This window comes from Carlito syrichta, unplaced genomic scaffold (genome assembly GCF_000164805.1).
Source record: "Carlito syrichta isolate Samal-C Ts95f unplaced genomic scaffold, Tarsius_syrichta-2.0.1 Scaffold262834, whole genome shotgun sequence".
NCBI lineage: Eukaryota > Metazoa > Chordata > Mammalia > Primates > Tarsiidae > Carlito > Carlito syrichta.
The window spans coordinates 509,454-525,707 of record NW_007206930.1 but is presented as its reverse complement, the minus strand read 5'-3'; the positions used below and the strand labels follow the sequence as shown (position 1 = coordinate 525,707).

General features: G+C 38.0%; 1 protein-coding gene across 2 annotated transcripts in view; it reads left to right on the top strand.

The window, feature by feature from the left end:
• PCSK1 (proprotein convertase subtilisin/kexin type 1) overlaps window positions 1–14,073 on the top strand; it is a 48,075-nt gene extending 34,002 nt beyond the window's left edge. For both annotated transcript variants that reach the window (XM_008052203.2, XM_008052204.2), the window contains exons 10-14: window positions 3,738–3,971; window positions 5,474–5,631; window positions 7,049–7,182; window positions 9,241–9,402; window positions 10,903–14,073. In XM_008052203.2, the coding sequence (XP_008050394.1) occupies window positions 3,738–3,971; window positions 5,474–5,631; window positions 7,049–7,182; window positions 9,241–9,402; window positions 10,903–11,280 (1,066 nt within the window). In that variant the 3' untranslated portion in view covers window positions 11,281–14,073. The remainder of the gene's footprint in view (window positions 1–3,737; window positions 3,972–5,473; window positions 5,632–7,048; window positions 7,183–9,240; window positions 9,403–10,902) is intronic.
• Window positions 14,074–16,254: the final 2,181 nt, after the last annotated feature.

Below are 16,254 nucleotides of genomic sequence, written 5' to 3'. Positions count from 1 at the left end.
ATAGCCTCAATCAGCCAAGGTAAGATCAAAAGAATCAGAATAATTTTTAATAGGAAAGAAAAATTCTGAAGTGAACCACTGAATCCCTTCACACTTTTGGAGATATTAAATAGATGAACCAATCTTCTGCTTTTATTAAAGTCTAGAGAAAGTAATGAACGTTCAGTGCTGCATGAACTCTTTGGAAAAAATCACAACACCAACAAAAATCCTTGATTCAGTGGGTTGTGAAATGATGGAAAGTCCAAGTTAGAAAATCTTCAAAATCTGTACTCATTTAGGTGCAATTAGAGAATAGACCAGGTGGCCCCCTAAGACTTCTAGAATGCTGTCTCCAGATTTCTTTACCTACATCTCTTCTAATTAGAAGCAATGCTTCATTTCAATGTTTAATTCCATAACCCTTATTTTCTGTAAACATATCTTTGATTACCAACCCAATGCAATTTTTTAAAAATTAATTATTGTGGTTGCCATTGAGCACTAATTAACAAAGGAAGGCTGGCAGGAATGAGTTGCACCATTCTTGACAGCTCTTTTTCATTTTCGAAATGCCAGCACACAAATGAAGAATAACCCTGTTAGGAAAAGAAGTTTAATTTTTCTAACTGCATGACAATGAGGCTGCTGGAATATTTTGCAAAGATGAGATAAAATTTGAAAACAATAAAATCTGCAAGTAAATACAAAATAACTGCTCTACGATAAAAATATAGAAAGCCTGTTCTGTATATGATGTATATGACTGGTCTGATGCCTGCACAGTACCATTCCTCATTCCTCCCCATGTGCAAACACCTGCACATACTCATGACCCAAATGAAAGCTGGTATGTTGCCCATTGATCACATTGATACAAGGCATTTACCCAAAACTCTTTTAAAAAGCCTGGAAGGAAGCAGGCATTTCAGTGAGTGCTTTATAGGACAGAATGAGTTTCTACATTGAGAAAATAGCCATTTCTGCTCAGATAGTTAATGATTCCTGAATGCAGGATGACCAAAAAGGAAACAAGAGCTACAAGGAGGTATTTATGCAATTAGGCAGTTAGAAGATCTGAATAGGAGGGAATTTTGGAGATTGTCATATTCAATTTTCTCATATTATAGAGGAATCAACTCAGGCCCAGAGGGAGAAAGTGACTTGTCTAAGGTTGCACAGTTCTTTGGCAGTAGAATACAGTGTAATGTGTTTTCTATTTCCCTATTCTGACCCCATGATTTGAAATGACTTATAATAGTCTTAACTCATCATATGCTTATAATCTTTCTACCAACTCCTGTTATTTTTTTTCTGTAATACAGAACTGGCTAGACAGTTTTTATTTTTTATATACAAGTATAAAAATCACACCCTATCCTTAGATATTTTGATGGGTAGGGTTGGGGTGGGACTCAAGGGTTTTCATTATTACAAGGGAATCAGGTGATTATGATGCAAGTGGTCTGGGATTCACCGAGAATTCATGATTGGGAGTCCTCTAAGGTCTCCATCAGTCACTCTCTGGGGTGAAGTGGTGTGTTTTTCAGGAACTCAGGTGAGCTGAGTAAGAGGAAGCTAAGCTGTCAGGTGTTGGAGCAGTCCTTTAAAGCAAGTTGAAAATGAAAGAGTTCAGCATTAATTACTTATGAGTCTAAAACTAGAGAAAGCACTGACTTGCTATGAAACTTGAGGAGTAGACACTTGGGCATCTATTTATTAAATAATGCTTGATTGACTTCAGGGGACAATGCAGGTCTCAAAGTCAAGGAAAAGCTTGAGATCTTGAAATAATCTGACTCATGGCTAATCACAGTACGTTTTACAATTATATTTGGGACTAGTTAGCACTCAGGAACATTGAATCATTGAACCATGAAATATTTACTGAGCCTCTACCCTGTGTCTTGCATTCTCTTGAGTACTTAGTATTCATCAGAGAACAAGATAGATAAAGATCTCACCACTTCTCGTGGCTAAATTTGAACAAGGGAGACAGACATTAGTAATAAGCAATACAAATGAATTTCCCAATATGTTAGGTGCTAAGTGCTACGGAAGAAGAAAATACATATATGACAGAATAAGAAAGCTCAGGAGCAATGAGAGAATTGAAATATGATTGACTGATTGACTGAGTTGGGGGTCTCATCCATTGCTCAGGCTGGAGTTCAGTGACATGATCATGGCTCACTACAGCCTCAACCTCTTGGGCTCAGGTGTTCCTTCCTCCTCAGTCTCCTGAGTGCCTGGGACTACATGTGTGTGCCACCATGTCTGGCTAACTTTTTGATGTTTTGTAGATTTGAGGTTTTCCTGTGTTGCCCACGCTGGTCTCAATCTCCTGGGCTCAAGCTCTCCTCTCACCACACCCTCCCAACGTGTTGAGATTAAAGTCATAAGCCACAGCTCCCAGTTGAGAATTGAAGTTTTAAATAGGACTCTCAAGGTTCATTGTATTATAATACATCCAGCAATCTCCTACATTTCTGATTTATCTTTATGTTGTTGCTAAATTAATCTTACTGAGACTTATGATTTTACTAGTTTCTTGCTCAAAAATCCTTGATAATTCCCACTAGTCAAAGAATACAGTCTAAGCTTTGTTTCTGACATTCAAGTTTTACATTGCTCTGACTTAGTATTCCTCACTGCCTCTCCCTGCTCCAGCAAACTGGACTGCTATCTGATCATACCCTGTACTGTCCCACCTAGGTGCTTTTGCTACAATGGCCTCATGCCTTTTTCTCTGTCTCCACTTCTTGACATTCTACCCACTCTTCAAAGTTCAGCTCAAGTATTTCTCCCACAAAGAACCTTCCTGGGTCTTTATATTCCATAGAAATTCTTTCTCCTCTTAAACTCCTACAATACATTAAGCTATGAATACAGCATTCAACAGATATAGTTATAAAAAGATTTGATTCTTTTTACTGGATTGTAAAATTCTTAAAGACAAGAACCACCTCCTTGAATATCCCCACTGTGTTTAGCACAGTGCCTTGCAAGAGAGAGCTCACTTAGCTAAGAGTTTCTTGATACTTTGGAGACATAAAGAAAAAAGACAAAATGTGTTTAAAGAGGTAGAAGTCTGTGTGTCTTTAAAATCGGACTCTTCCTAAGAATGAAGTCAATGCCTCTGTGAGTTTATGACACTAAAAATGCCAAGACTTTTAATGGACAACATAAGAATGAAAGGCATTGAAAAAGTGTTGTCATTTAAAATGTTTGCTCCAGTTATACATAAATAATTAGTAATTAAGAACAAAGTGTTACACTTCAGCCGGGCTTGGCGGCTCAGCCTGTAATCCCACGCCTTTGGGAGGCTGAGGTGAGTGGATTGCCTTAGCCCGCGGGTTCGAGACCCGCCTGGGCAGGCGAGACCTCATCTCTACAATAAAATAAAAAAATTAGCCGGGCGTGGTAGCTCATGCCTGTAATTCTGGCTACTCGGAAGGCTGAGGTGGAAGGATCGCCTGAGCCCAGCAGGTCGAGGCTGCGGTGGCCGGGAGCGGCCACTGCACTCCAGTCTGGGCGACAGAGTGAGACTCCAACTCAAAAAAAAAAAAAAAGTGTTACACTTCTATTTGAATTCTGAATGAAAAGGCATATCAATAGTAATAGACACTAGAGTAAGATGAGAATGATTGCAAAAGGTACTTCATAATCCCTGAAAGGAAATTCTTATTGTGAGCACTTGCTTTTGCAAGGAAACTTTATTTTGTCTCTGAAAGATACTTTGGGTCACTTCCCTCCAGCCCAAATCTCACTTGGAGAGATATGCAGCACCTGGTTGTCTGGACCTCTGAGTATGACCCACTGGCCAATAACCCCGGATGGAAAAAGAATGGAGCAGGCTTGATGGTGAACAGTCGATTTGGATTTGGCTTGCTAAATGCCAAAGCTCTGGTAGATTTAGCTGATCCCAGGACCTGGAGCAGCGTGCCTGCGAAGAAAGAGTGTGTTGTAAAGGACAATGACTTTGAGCCGAGGTAAGCGTCTCCTGGAATTTTAAATGAATATGTGCCCATGGCACAATTTAATTACAACGTTTGTCATTCTGCCTGAGTTTTTTTCTCACCTACCCTTCTGAATTCCATGGAGAACCACTGAGAGACTAAGATCCAGAAATCATGTTAGCATATTTGTATTTTGCCTACCAACCACATAGTATGAAGTCTAAGGCGCACCATTGTTTCATGCACAGTTAAGAAAAAACATTGTCAATTAAACTATGACCAATCGTCACTGTTAATTTTCTTTCTAAAATCAATATTAAGCTATTTTTAAATATGTGTCTTAGAGCTGATGAAATGTGATACTTGCCAACCAGTATCACCCAAAACCTGCTTCCAAAATAACCTTGTCTGATGCCACAGTGCCATATGATTCATGGCTTTTTTTCTAAGAAGGATCCTTTATCACATTGTTTTTATATAGATAGACCAACTCTCATACACAACATCTGCCCACAGAAGCAAAATTTGCTAAAAGTGTTTTGTTATTTCTTTTTTTTTTTTTTTTTTTAAGTTGGAGTCTCACTCTGTCACCCAGACTGGAGTACAGTGGCCGCTGCCAGCCACTGCAGCTTCAACCTGCTGGGTTTCAGCGATCCTTCCGCCTCAGCCTTCCAAGTAGCTGGAACTACAGGCGTGCATTACCACGCCCGGCTAATTTTTGATTTATTGTAGAGATGAGGTCTTGCCAAGTTGCCGAGGCGGGTCTCGAACCCACAGGCTCAGGCAATCCACTCACCTCGGCCTCCCAAAGCACTGGGATTACAGGCTGAGCCACCGAGCCCGGCTGTTTTGTTATTTCTATCAGGGCAGTCATAATAATACTGAACACCCACTCCTAAAAAATACCTAAGGGGGGAAGCTTAGGGGCATGCCTTACGAATGCACTTAATTTACAGATAAAAATTATTATATTTTATTTTATTTTATTTTTTGAGTTGGAGTCAACCAAGCTGGAATGCAGTGGCATGAATATGACTCATGGCAGGCTCAACTTCCTAGGCTCAGAAGAACCTTCCACTTCAGCCTCCCCAACAGCTATGCATCACTAAGCTCTGCTAAGTTTTTGTTTGTTTGTTTTATAGAAATGAGGTCTCACTATGTTACCCAGGCTGGTCTCGAACTCCTGGGCTCAAGCAGTCCTCCTGCCAAGGCCTCTCAAATTGCTTGAATTACAGGTGTGAGCCACCTAACTCTACCCATTTTTTCTTAAGAGGGTCTTTTTGATAGGTCTAAAACAAATCCACCTGAATTTCATTCCATGGCAAATAGCATTGTATTCAAGTATTTGTGCTCCTTGCCATTTTCTTATGCATTAAAATTAATTTATACCTAATCCTGACTTGAGTTCTATTCAACATAGGAAGCGACAACAAGTCTAGCTGAGTGTCTAGTCAAGAGTGATGTGTATACATGTGCATAAAATGCAAGAAAGCTGAGATACACTTGAGTCAATGCTGATTATTTAATGTATTTAGAGCTCTGAAAGCTAATGGAGAAGTTATCATTGAAATTCCAACAAGAGCTTGTGAAGGACAAGAAAACGCTATCAGGTCCCTGGAGCATGTGCAATTTGAAGCAACAATCGAATATTCCCGAAGAGGAGACCTTCATGTCACACTTACATCTGCGGCTGGTAAATTAAGAAAAAAAAAAAATTTTTAAGCATTTGTTGAAAGTTTTAAGTAACTAGTGATTGCTTTTGTTTATTCACCAGAACTAAGTCTCCCAATAGATATTTTCAAGTCATAAAATCATGCTTCTTTTTCTTTTTCTTTTTTTTATAATGTTAGATCTCCCTCTGCCCTACTTATTGCCACCGGCCCTTAGATAAACAGAGACTCAGTCTTGTTCAAATAACGTCCAACCAATAAACTGTTCTGGAGTCATGCATTTTCGAGCTGTGTTCAATTTCCCTAGTTACTTATCTATCATTCTTTTCTCTTAGGTAACACTGTAATAAAAGTTACTCTGATAATTGATTAATGAAACTTACAAATATATCTGAAACATCTAAGAGGTTGGTTGAAAACTGGGAATTCTGATCCATTAGGGAAAATTGAGAAGACTAACAAAGTGATCATAATAATACAAATAAGTCCATATGATATGACGTGGACACTTTTCCTAACATGGGGTTAATTCAAGTGAGATAGTACATGAGAAAGGGCTTGTCGGCCATAAACCACAATCTTTGTGGCTTTGAGAGGGGCTTTCCCAATACTCTTTCATGTTTTAGCAGGACTCAACAGACAAAGTTCAATTGCTATAGGTGACGTATGAGGAAAGATCTTTATGATTTTCCACAATATTAACTCATAGTGGTTTGGAGTACGCTCTGTTAATTGTGGTATTATGCTTTCATGTCTAGGAATTTGCCTGAAAAATCAGTGGAATGCTTTTTTTCATTGGTAAACCTATAGTTCCTTTAACTCTTTCACATAGAAATATTATTTATTGATCTATAGTGGACTTGGACTTTAAAATTTAGAGTTATTTTCCATTAATTTTATGTGACAAGACAGTATGAATTATGCATCTAATTAATATATTTATTGAATAATTGATGATGCTTATTAATAATTAAAATTCAGTTAATTAAATGATAAATTAATGTTTATGTCTACATGATTATGGACTCAGGCACCTACTAAATTTTCAAGATTTTCTCTTGTACTTCAGAAGAATAATTCCACTAAAATGTATTTTAGGTCTTTGACTCGCTTTTAATCCAATTTGTAAATGTAGTTCTTTGAGTTCTATGTATTCAAATAAATCTTAGTCGACATATTCATTCATTATTTATTTTTTCCACAATATTTATTGACGCAATTAGTATTATTTATTATTATACATCAGACAATGTGCTAAGTAGTGTAGATAAAAACTTTTTTTTTCCTTGTAAAGGTCTCTAACCTGGTCTTATACTAGAAGAGAAAATGAGGCGAATTATTCTTTCCCAGCTTTCATTTCCAGTTATCAGATGCAGAAATGTATCCTACTATTGGAGCTCTTAGGGCATTCATTAACTTGTGTTTGTTGCATGAAAACAGGAACCAGCACTGTACTGTTGGCTGAAAGAGAACGGGACACATCTCCCAATGGCTTTAAGAATTGGGACTTCATGTCTGTTCACACATGGGGAGAGAACCCTGTAGGCACCTGGACTTTGCGAATTACAGACATGGTGAGTGTCAATTAGAGGATAAAAAACCACAACCTTATTTATAAACATTTTTGAGGTTGATTTCATCATGAATTAGGACTGGGCTCGGTAGCTCAGCCTGTAATCCCAGCACTTTGGGAGGCCGAGACGAGAGGATTGCCTAAACCCGCAGGTTCGAGACCCACCTGGGCAACTTGGCGAGACCTCGTCTCTACAATAAATCAAAAATTTGCTGGGCAGGGGGTGGTAGTGCGCGCTGGTAGTTCCGGCTACTTGGAAGGCTGAGGGCTGAGGCGGAAGCATCGCTGGAGCCCAGTGGGTCGTGCCACTGCACTCCAGTCTGGGCAACAGAGTTAGACTCCAACTCAAAAAAAAAAAAAAAGAACTGTGCTACTCATTGGTAGAAGTAAGAGAAAGGTGTATTATTTTCATGCCCTGCCTACTTGTTCATATAGATAACTATTTTTTAAACGATGCCTTGCTATAAGAGGGAAGAAAAGATATGCTGATAAACAAAGTAATACATTATGGGACAAATCCAAGTGTTCCCAAGTCTGAATGCAGTCAGCCATATGACCTATTCAGTCACCAAAATCAACTGTATTCACAGATAGTCAAATGATCTGCCCAGCTTTGGTATGACACTCTGCTGGAGTCACCTGAAGGCACACTTAAAATCATTCTGCAGTGACTGTTTAGAAGTAGCTTAATGTTAAATGAGATACCTTATTTAATAAGACTTTTTTTTCAGAGTCAGTCATGAAACAAACCATTTCTTATTTATCTTTCATTCTGCTTACTAACATCATCAAACAAAAGCATTTCTTATTTATGTTTTGTTCTGCTTACTAACATTCTTTGGCACTCATTTCTGTAATTTTAACACACAGTCACAAAAATGAAGAGACAGAGCAAAAATGTCTGAGCAAAAAGCCAAATATAGCTGAATTATTTATTTTTGTATCACTTCTTCAGTATTCTCTATAGGTGAGAATATCAATAAATGGTGTTTCAACTCTAGTTCTTTTGAGAGAACGTGTCATACATAGCAGAGTGGATTTAAATGCCTAGATAACTTTTTAAAAAGAAGTTTCTTTATATTTCTGAAGATGTTAATTAAACCAATACAAATTTTATAGTTATTGTTACTTTTTTCCTCTGAGGATAGCTTTCTTCTGCTAAAGCTGTGATTTAGAAAAGAAGATTGTACCTCATCTCTACAATAAATCAAAAAATTAGCCGGGCGTGGTAGCGCGCGCCTGTAATTCCAGCTACTTGGAAGGCTGAGACGGAAGGATCGCCGGAGCCCAGCAGGTCGAGGCTGCGGTGGCCGGGAGCGGCCACTGCACTCCAGTCTGGGTGACAGAGCGAGACTCCAACTCAGAGAAAAAAAAAGAAGATTGTAAAAGGCTCTGCTCTCATAGAAACAGCAAGAAAATGTTCTTAGTAGGTGGTCCCATTCTTGAACTTGGCCTCTGTTTTTCAACTCAATTTCACCATTAGAAAACTAAGAAAATACATTTACTAAGATTAAATTATTTTAGATCAAGTCTGCAAAATCTGACTCTACATTTTTATATTTTTCAAAGTGATTTTAGATTTTAGTACATTATTTGTAACATAATTGTCGACCCTCTGAAAATTATTACATAGGTATATATTTTTTAAGGGCTGATTAATGCTGGAGATTGTCTATAAGACTGCTTAGAGGCTGACGTTTTCGCCAATGGAATGTTTCTGTAAGTTGATAATTGGGAAATATAATTCTATTTATGGAAAGTATATGAAGTTTTTCAAGAACACATCCAATATGGAAAACAAGATTTACATAGAGAGTTCTGAATTGTTAATTAAATGCTTGATTATGAAGCAATTAGTTTTTAAATTGTTGAACCTACAAACTCAATTTTTACAGCAAGTGAATCCAATGATTTCTTTCAAAATAAAGCTCGTCACATGGAGTGCATAGAATCTTAAAATTAGATTTTAACTAGGAAATTCTTTTTAGCTATTTTGAATGAGTTTGTTCTATATGATTCAAAACATATGCTAATATATATAAATATGCTTATTCATTAGTCTGGAAGAATGCAAAATGAAGGAAGGATTGTGAACTGGAAACTGATATTGCATGGGACCTCTTCTCAGCCAGAGCACATGAAACAGCCTCGTGTGTATACGTCCTACAATACCGTTCAGAACGACAGAAGAGGGGTGGAGAAGATGGTGAACCTGGGGGAGGTCTGTATGGCTCCATTCTTGACACGCTCCCTTTTGAACTGTAGTAGACAATGTAGCGATAAAGCCATGTCTAACACTGAGACAAGGAATAAGTCACACATGGTTGGGAAGGAAGAGGAGTGGTAGTGGTGTGGTGTTTATTTTCCATGGGATGAAACCTTATTTTTTTCATTTGTTCTTTTACCCACAATTTAGAAATTAAAATTAGTGAATTCAAAATTACAAATCCCCCAATGCGACTTTTCTCCAATTATGACAGACATCAAGTTGAAAAGCAAGTTATCTTTATGTGTGATCACATACACCTAACATTTTCATTGCCCTTAGTTTTTGAACATTTTCTACATTGTCTCAGTTAACCTATCATCCCTGTAACCTAGGAAGAATAAACATCAGCATGTCCGTCTTGCAGAAAGGAAACCAAGGCTCAGGTGGCCAAATCTTGTAGGCTTCTCCTTGCCTGACACTTCTTGGCAACACCAAGGGGAGATATAGAATCACAATTTCAATCAGAAAATTTTGAAGGATAGTTAAAGTAAGTCGTTCATGTTCCTGGGTCTCAGCCTACTATAGCTGCATGCTTCTCCTTATTGATGATGGCCAGAAACCACATTAAAAAAAAAAAAAAAAATCTCTGCATCCCCCAGCATCCAGTTCAATGCTTCAGATGTAGTTAACAGGCTTTCAGAATTTCCAGAATTGCCCATAATAGGTCTAGTTCTGTGCTGGGTGTTTTGAAGGATACAAAGATTTAGTATTTATTTAAGAAACTTACAAACCAACTGTTTGATAGCCTCAGCTCCGATTCTGGCCCCATTGATAATCTGCAAAGTAGTTTTCCTGCAGAACCTGAGTCCCCAGGTCTTTTCTTCACTGTCTGGGAAGCAGGTTAACCTTTGTGTTTCTCCCTCTGAAATTCCTTACAGGGTATTAACAGGACCCTTCTGTTGTTAGAACATGACACTTTTCCACTTGGTCAACAGATTCTCTGAGATCTCCAATTTCCTCCCCCAGCTCACCACCTCCATCTTCTCCCTAGCCTCTTCTTGCAATTCAGGGGTTAAAAGGGTATTTCTGAGAGTAAAGTGCTCTAAGGAAGCTGTACTCACACTACAGAAACTGGTAGATACCTTCTCTATGAGTTGTCAAATATTCTAATACCCTCTTCTTCCTCAAATGGATTCCCATAGCAGGCTGACAAGTGAAGGAAACCAACACACACTGAACACTTACCTAGACTGTCTCATTTAGACTTCAAAGCCAGCAGACATGGAGGTGTTCTTATTCTTAAGTCACAGGTGAAGTTGAGGGAGATTAAAAAGGTTGCCAAAAGTACCCTAGTAAGTAGACAACTGAGGGGTGAAACTTGAACACATAGGACTCCCAGGCTTGTGATCTCTGAGCCCCCACATTGCCTCTCCAGTGGACATGTGCTGGGACTGCAGCCAGCTTGTCTGGTTGTCATTAATCCTTCTTTGTGGGTGGTATTCTGTGTTCTAGGAGCAGCCCACACCAGAGAATTCTAACGACAACCCCCTGGGGTCCAAAAGTCCCAGCAGTGAGAGTGTCGGGGGCAGAAGGGATGAGCTGGTGGAAGGAGCCCCATCTGAGGCCATGCTGCGACTCCTTCAAAGCGCTTTCAGCAAAAACTCGCTGCCAAAACAGTCACCAAAGAAGCCCCCCAGTGCAAAGCTCAGCATCCCTTATGAAAACTTCTACGAAGCCCTGGAAAAGCTGAACAAACCTTCCCAGCTTAAAGACTCCGAGGACAGTCTGTATAATGACTATGTTGATGTTTTCTATAACACAAAACCTTATAAGCACAGAGATGACCGGCTGCTTCAAGCTCTGGTGGACATTCTGAATGAGGAAAATTAAAATAAGTGTGTGGTCCCCAAGTTGGAAATATTCACACTTCTTCCTTACCCTTAGGTTTGGCCTGTGTCTGAAGTGCTTGTTTTGTCATTGATTCCTATGCTTATAATATCCTTCATGGCACTTTTTCTTTTTCTCCCCAAACTGTACATTTGAAGGGGATGAGCTCAAGTAGGAAATTCAACTTCCAGAATTGATCATAGCTTTTTCAAAACACATCTATCCTACCTGCCCAAGCAAAGTGAACATCAAAGCCAGTCATACTAAGCAAATGTTGTGCAAGTAGTTCTCTCTGGAGTCACAGTTGACACACAGCTCTCATGCTGCATTAGGATTCCTCCTTTGGCCCATTTCATTTCTCAAAAGGAAAGGCAAAGCCTAGGCAATCAATTAATTTGAAAAAGTAATCTGCAAAGAATGAGTGAGAGAAAGAGAAAGAGAGAGAGAGAGAATTGTTCCTATAGCATGTTTCCAGTCTTGGCCATTTGGCTCTTCAAATTTGGATGCCAAGAAAGCATTTGAAAGTCTATAATTAAAGAGTTCACAATTAGACCCACACACCCTAGGCCTTTCTACTCCAAATGCTACTCATTCCTGGACTCAAAATCTGGTCATGTTGGGGTGGGAGGGGAAGATCTCTATTATTTAGATCTAGAAACAGACCTTGAAATCTGCATTTTTCTGGTTTGAGCAATCACAGGGCATTCTTCTTTGTCTGGTGTACCATGTAGAGGCATTTGTGAGTCCAGAGGTGGCTTTGTGTCCTGGTCTTCCTCAAGTTCCCTTTTCTGAAAGTTTTCCTTACCTGTCTTCTTTTTCAACCACAAATTGCATATTCAGAGAATGAATTTATACCAGTTTCTCAGAAAAGAAAAAACTCGGCCAATTCCTAGTCACATTTTTAAAAAATAAGAATAACAGGAAACAACAAGAAACCACAAATCACGTGGAAAACTAAGGTAATAACAGGAACATATTCCTAATGGGAAGAACCAATGAGAGGTTTTGTTATTTTTTTCAAATTTTGTTCATTAAAACAGGATGTTCTGGATCTTTGAAACTGAATGTTCATTCTTTGACACTAAAGGAACTTCTCCAGTCCTACAGCTGATAGTATCCAAATTCTCACCAAATTGTTTCCAAACTTTAAACCAAGAGACACAAACTGGCCGCACACAGACCTTTTTTGTCTCTCAGGTAGATTTTGCTCGGTATGCAGAATGCTTTGAAAATGTGATTGATTACTAAAAATAGGAGATTTCACATAAAACCTGATTTTCAGACCCATTTTCCCTCATGGCAAATGTTGGCTGGAACTGTGGAGTAACTGCCTAATTAGACTTGAGCTTGAGGTCCCCAAGGCACTCTGCTTCATGCTACTTACAGCAGCCCTTTGATTCATTACCGGTCAGCATCCAATAGGTATTTGATTGTGCCCATTCCTGCACTAAACGAATGTGTACAAAGTATAAATGCATTAGAAAAAAAACTACCCTTAATTTCTGTTAGACAGTATCTGTGCAATAATGATTATGAAAGTTTGCTATGATCTAATTAATTTAGGTTGCATTTCTAGGGGAAAAAAAGTGGCATTTTTGAATCTGAAGATACCTTTGAAATCTAGTTTGACATATTGACTCTCACTTCACCTGGATGCTCACTAAAACTAATTCATTCATTGCCAACTAGTTTCCCCTCTCTCAGTGTGCTCACAAAGGCTGACTACAATGCTGGCTTTCTCTCACTGAGTTTGTTGTTTGCAGTTCTTCCATGAAGTTTGAATTTCGTAATGTCTTTCATGGCATTGAACTGGTTTAGGAAGAGAATATTAGTCTGTCACCTGTTCTGGCTTGAAGTGTGGTTGGCAAGACAAGATTCACTTGTTATTCTGCCATTTGAATTTGTGTAGATCAAGGGTATTTCCAGAGTAATACCCGTGATGCTTAGCGAAAGTTCTCCTAGAAGACTTGTAGTATCACTCTGCCCTTGAAATGTTCACATGTTGCTTGATATGAAGTGTTAGATAGAATTTTGACTATTGAAGCACATCAAAAAGTATTAAAACTGAAAAGGACCAGAAAGTTACTCATTTTCAACTAAAAACAAATACAAAATCCAGAAAGGCCAGTAAGTGGTAATAAACAAAAGAGTTGGAATTAAGACTCATCCTTTCCCCATTCCTAATCTAGTGCTAAATGTATGAAGCTTTCTTTTTAATCATTCCTAACAGTATCTCTTCTGGGTTAAAACCCCAATCAACTCATCGGGTTGTAGCCAAAGGTTCACTCTCGAGAAGCTTTAATATTTAAATAAAATTATGTTGAATGTTTCCAACCTGGAGTACATTGTTTAGACATAAAAGTTTTGTCAGTCTTTCTCAGTGCCTGCGTGAATTTTTGTGAAAATGTAAAAGAGGAAACTTATATAATATTTCCCTTGGAATTTTAAACTATATTTTCTTTACAGGTATTTATAATATGCCAATGCTTTTATCAAACAGAATTTTAAAAGGCATAATAAATTATATTAAAGAACCAGAAGTTTTCCTGCATATAAGAAAGTTTCATCCAATAAAATATTTTTTGAAAGGCATGTTCCTCTCTCAATGAAAAAAGTATAATATGTATGTGCTATGATATTAAAGTGGCATTTGTCTAATAGCCTAATACAAGCTTTACATGTGTGGTCTTAGCATTCTTACGGGAACTATCACATTATACATGTGATGTATTAACCAGAATATGTAAAACATTGCTTATAAATCAAAAGAATAAATGGTTTCTCACTAAGTCAAAAAGAAAAAAAGCTCATGTTTCCAACAAACACAGGATCTCCTTCTCTTACAGTGTTTCCCAAATGAACTGTAAAAAAGAAAAGTTGAAGGTTTATGTTAAAAATTTAATTTCTTTTTAGGAAAATGGACTTTCTAGGAGGCAACTTAAGAATCTACCTAAGTACAGTATATTTTATTTTCCTCTATAGCTCAATCTTTCACTTAATTGACAAAACACAAAGTTGGATGACTAAGCCTTAACTGAAATGTCGAGGAAACAAACTAAAAGGACTTACTACATGTAAGAGAAATGATTTCCAACAGTTCATCACACATGACTTAGTTCACAGGCCAGAGTAAAGCAGCGAAGCATGTAATCCTTCCCAGAGTTTCCCCCATTAAAACCTTCAACTTTGATCTCCTGTCCTCAGGAGATCCAAAGGTCCACATTTCTCTCCTGGTTCAAACATCCATCCCAGGAATTTCTACCCCCCATTTCAGAATCTGACTTTTCTCTCCTTGGGAACTGGTTTTTCCTCAGGCTCCATTCCTATCTTCGAAATCATAGCCATTCAGTCAAGCTAGAATAATCTTTCAGAAATTCTACAATTGTTCTGAGTTTTGTCTTCTACATCCAGATATCTTCAAAGTGTTTCCATCAGAATGGTTTGAAAGTATGTCTCTTTTGTTTTTATTGATTGATTAATTAGTTAATTATATATATTTAAGGTGTACAACATGATGTTTTAATATACATGTACATAGTGAAATGATTGCTACAGTCAAGCAAATTAACATATCCTTTCCCTCATTTGGTTACCTTTTTCTTCCTCTTTGTAGTAAAAGCATCTAAACTCTAAACAAGTTTCCAGTTTACAATACATCTTTATTAACCATAGTCCTGATGCTGTAGGAAACATTTCTAGACTTACCCTACATAACTGCAACTTTGTAATCTTTGACCTACGTTTCTCTTTCCCCCAACTCCTCCTCGCCCTAGTAACCACCATTCTATTCTCTCTTTCTAGTTGTTTTTGTTTGTTTGTTTGTTTGTTTGTTTTTGTTTTTAATTTCACATGTAAGTGAGATCATGCAGTATCTTTTTTCTGTGTCTGGCTTATTTCACTACAGTTTTATCCATGTTGTTGCAACTGACAAGATCTCCTTTTTAAGACTGAAATATGTATATTTTTATATATACATATATATATCAATCTCTTTATTCATTTTTCTATTGGTGGTCTCTGTTTTCCTTTGAATGCCTGTTTGGTAACTATTGGATAACCATGTACAGGCTATGATTACAAACACAAATACACATACATGCCCCAAGAATAAACACTAATACTTAAATACAATTTTAAACACGTGAGGAGGAAGATTGATGTCTTCCTAACTGTCTTGTAATTTGCAAGGCTATAGCCTTAATATACATGATAATTTGGATTATCTCCTCTGTTCCCTCTGCCCCATGGACACAGTATATTTTCCTAGACCATTGATGTTGAGCTTGACTGCCAGAGACCAGCTCCAGCCGGGTTCAGGGTACCCCAAAGGTGGAGACGGCGTCGGCGATTGGGGGGAAGAAGAAAGAGAGAAAGAAAGAGACTGGACTCCAGTCTTATGCAGAATGTGTGTTTTATTAGGAATTACAACGGGTCTTTTATATACAAAGTCAGATGTGGGAGGGGCGTCCCCCACCCACCAGAAACCTTAATCCATGAAAACTTAATTAATGATAATCTTAAAATCCCATAACAAAGGATAACCTAATCCGTGACTGATATATTCTATAAACCTTTTTCATCCTAAGATGATTGATTTATGCCAAGTTAAACAATTCTATAGAAGCTTAAGTATTTACTTTACAAATGAAAGTGGCCCATCCCAGAATGTTTGGAATGTGGCCCAGTCCAAAGTTCACAGTGGGCTACCTGCAAGTAACCCAACCGCATTCTTTCAACAAAATGGCTGTCTTCTAAAACTATATTCTACAATTTACACCTTCAATAAATCCTAAGATCATGACCCAGAAGCCTGTGACCAATACTAAGGCTCTTAGATGTGACACAAGTTTGAATTATAAGTTGTGTGAAAGCCAAAACTGCAGTTTGTGGAAGAATGGGAGCAATGAGCTTCTAAAGTTAGCTTGTGTTCATCCCGGTCTCAGAGTTTTTATGTTTTGAACTCACAGGAGCTTAATC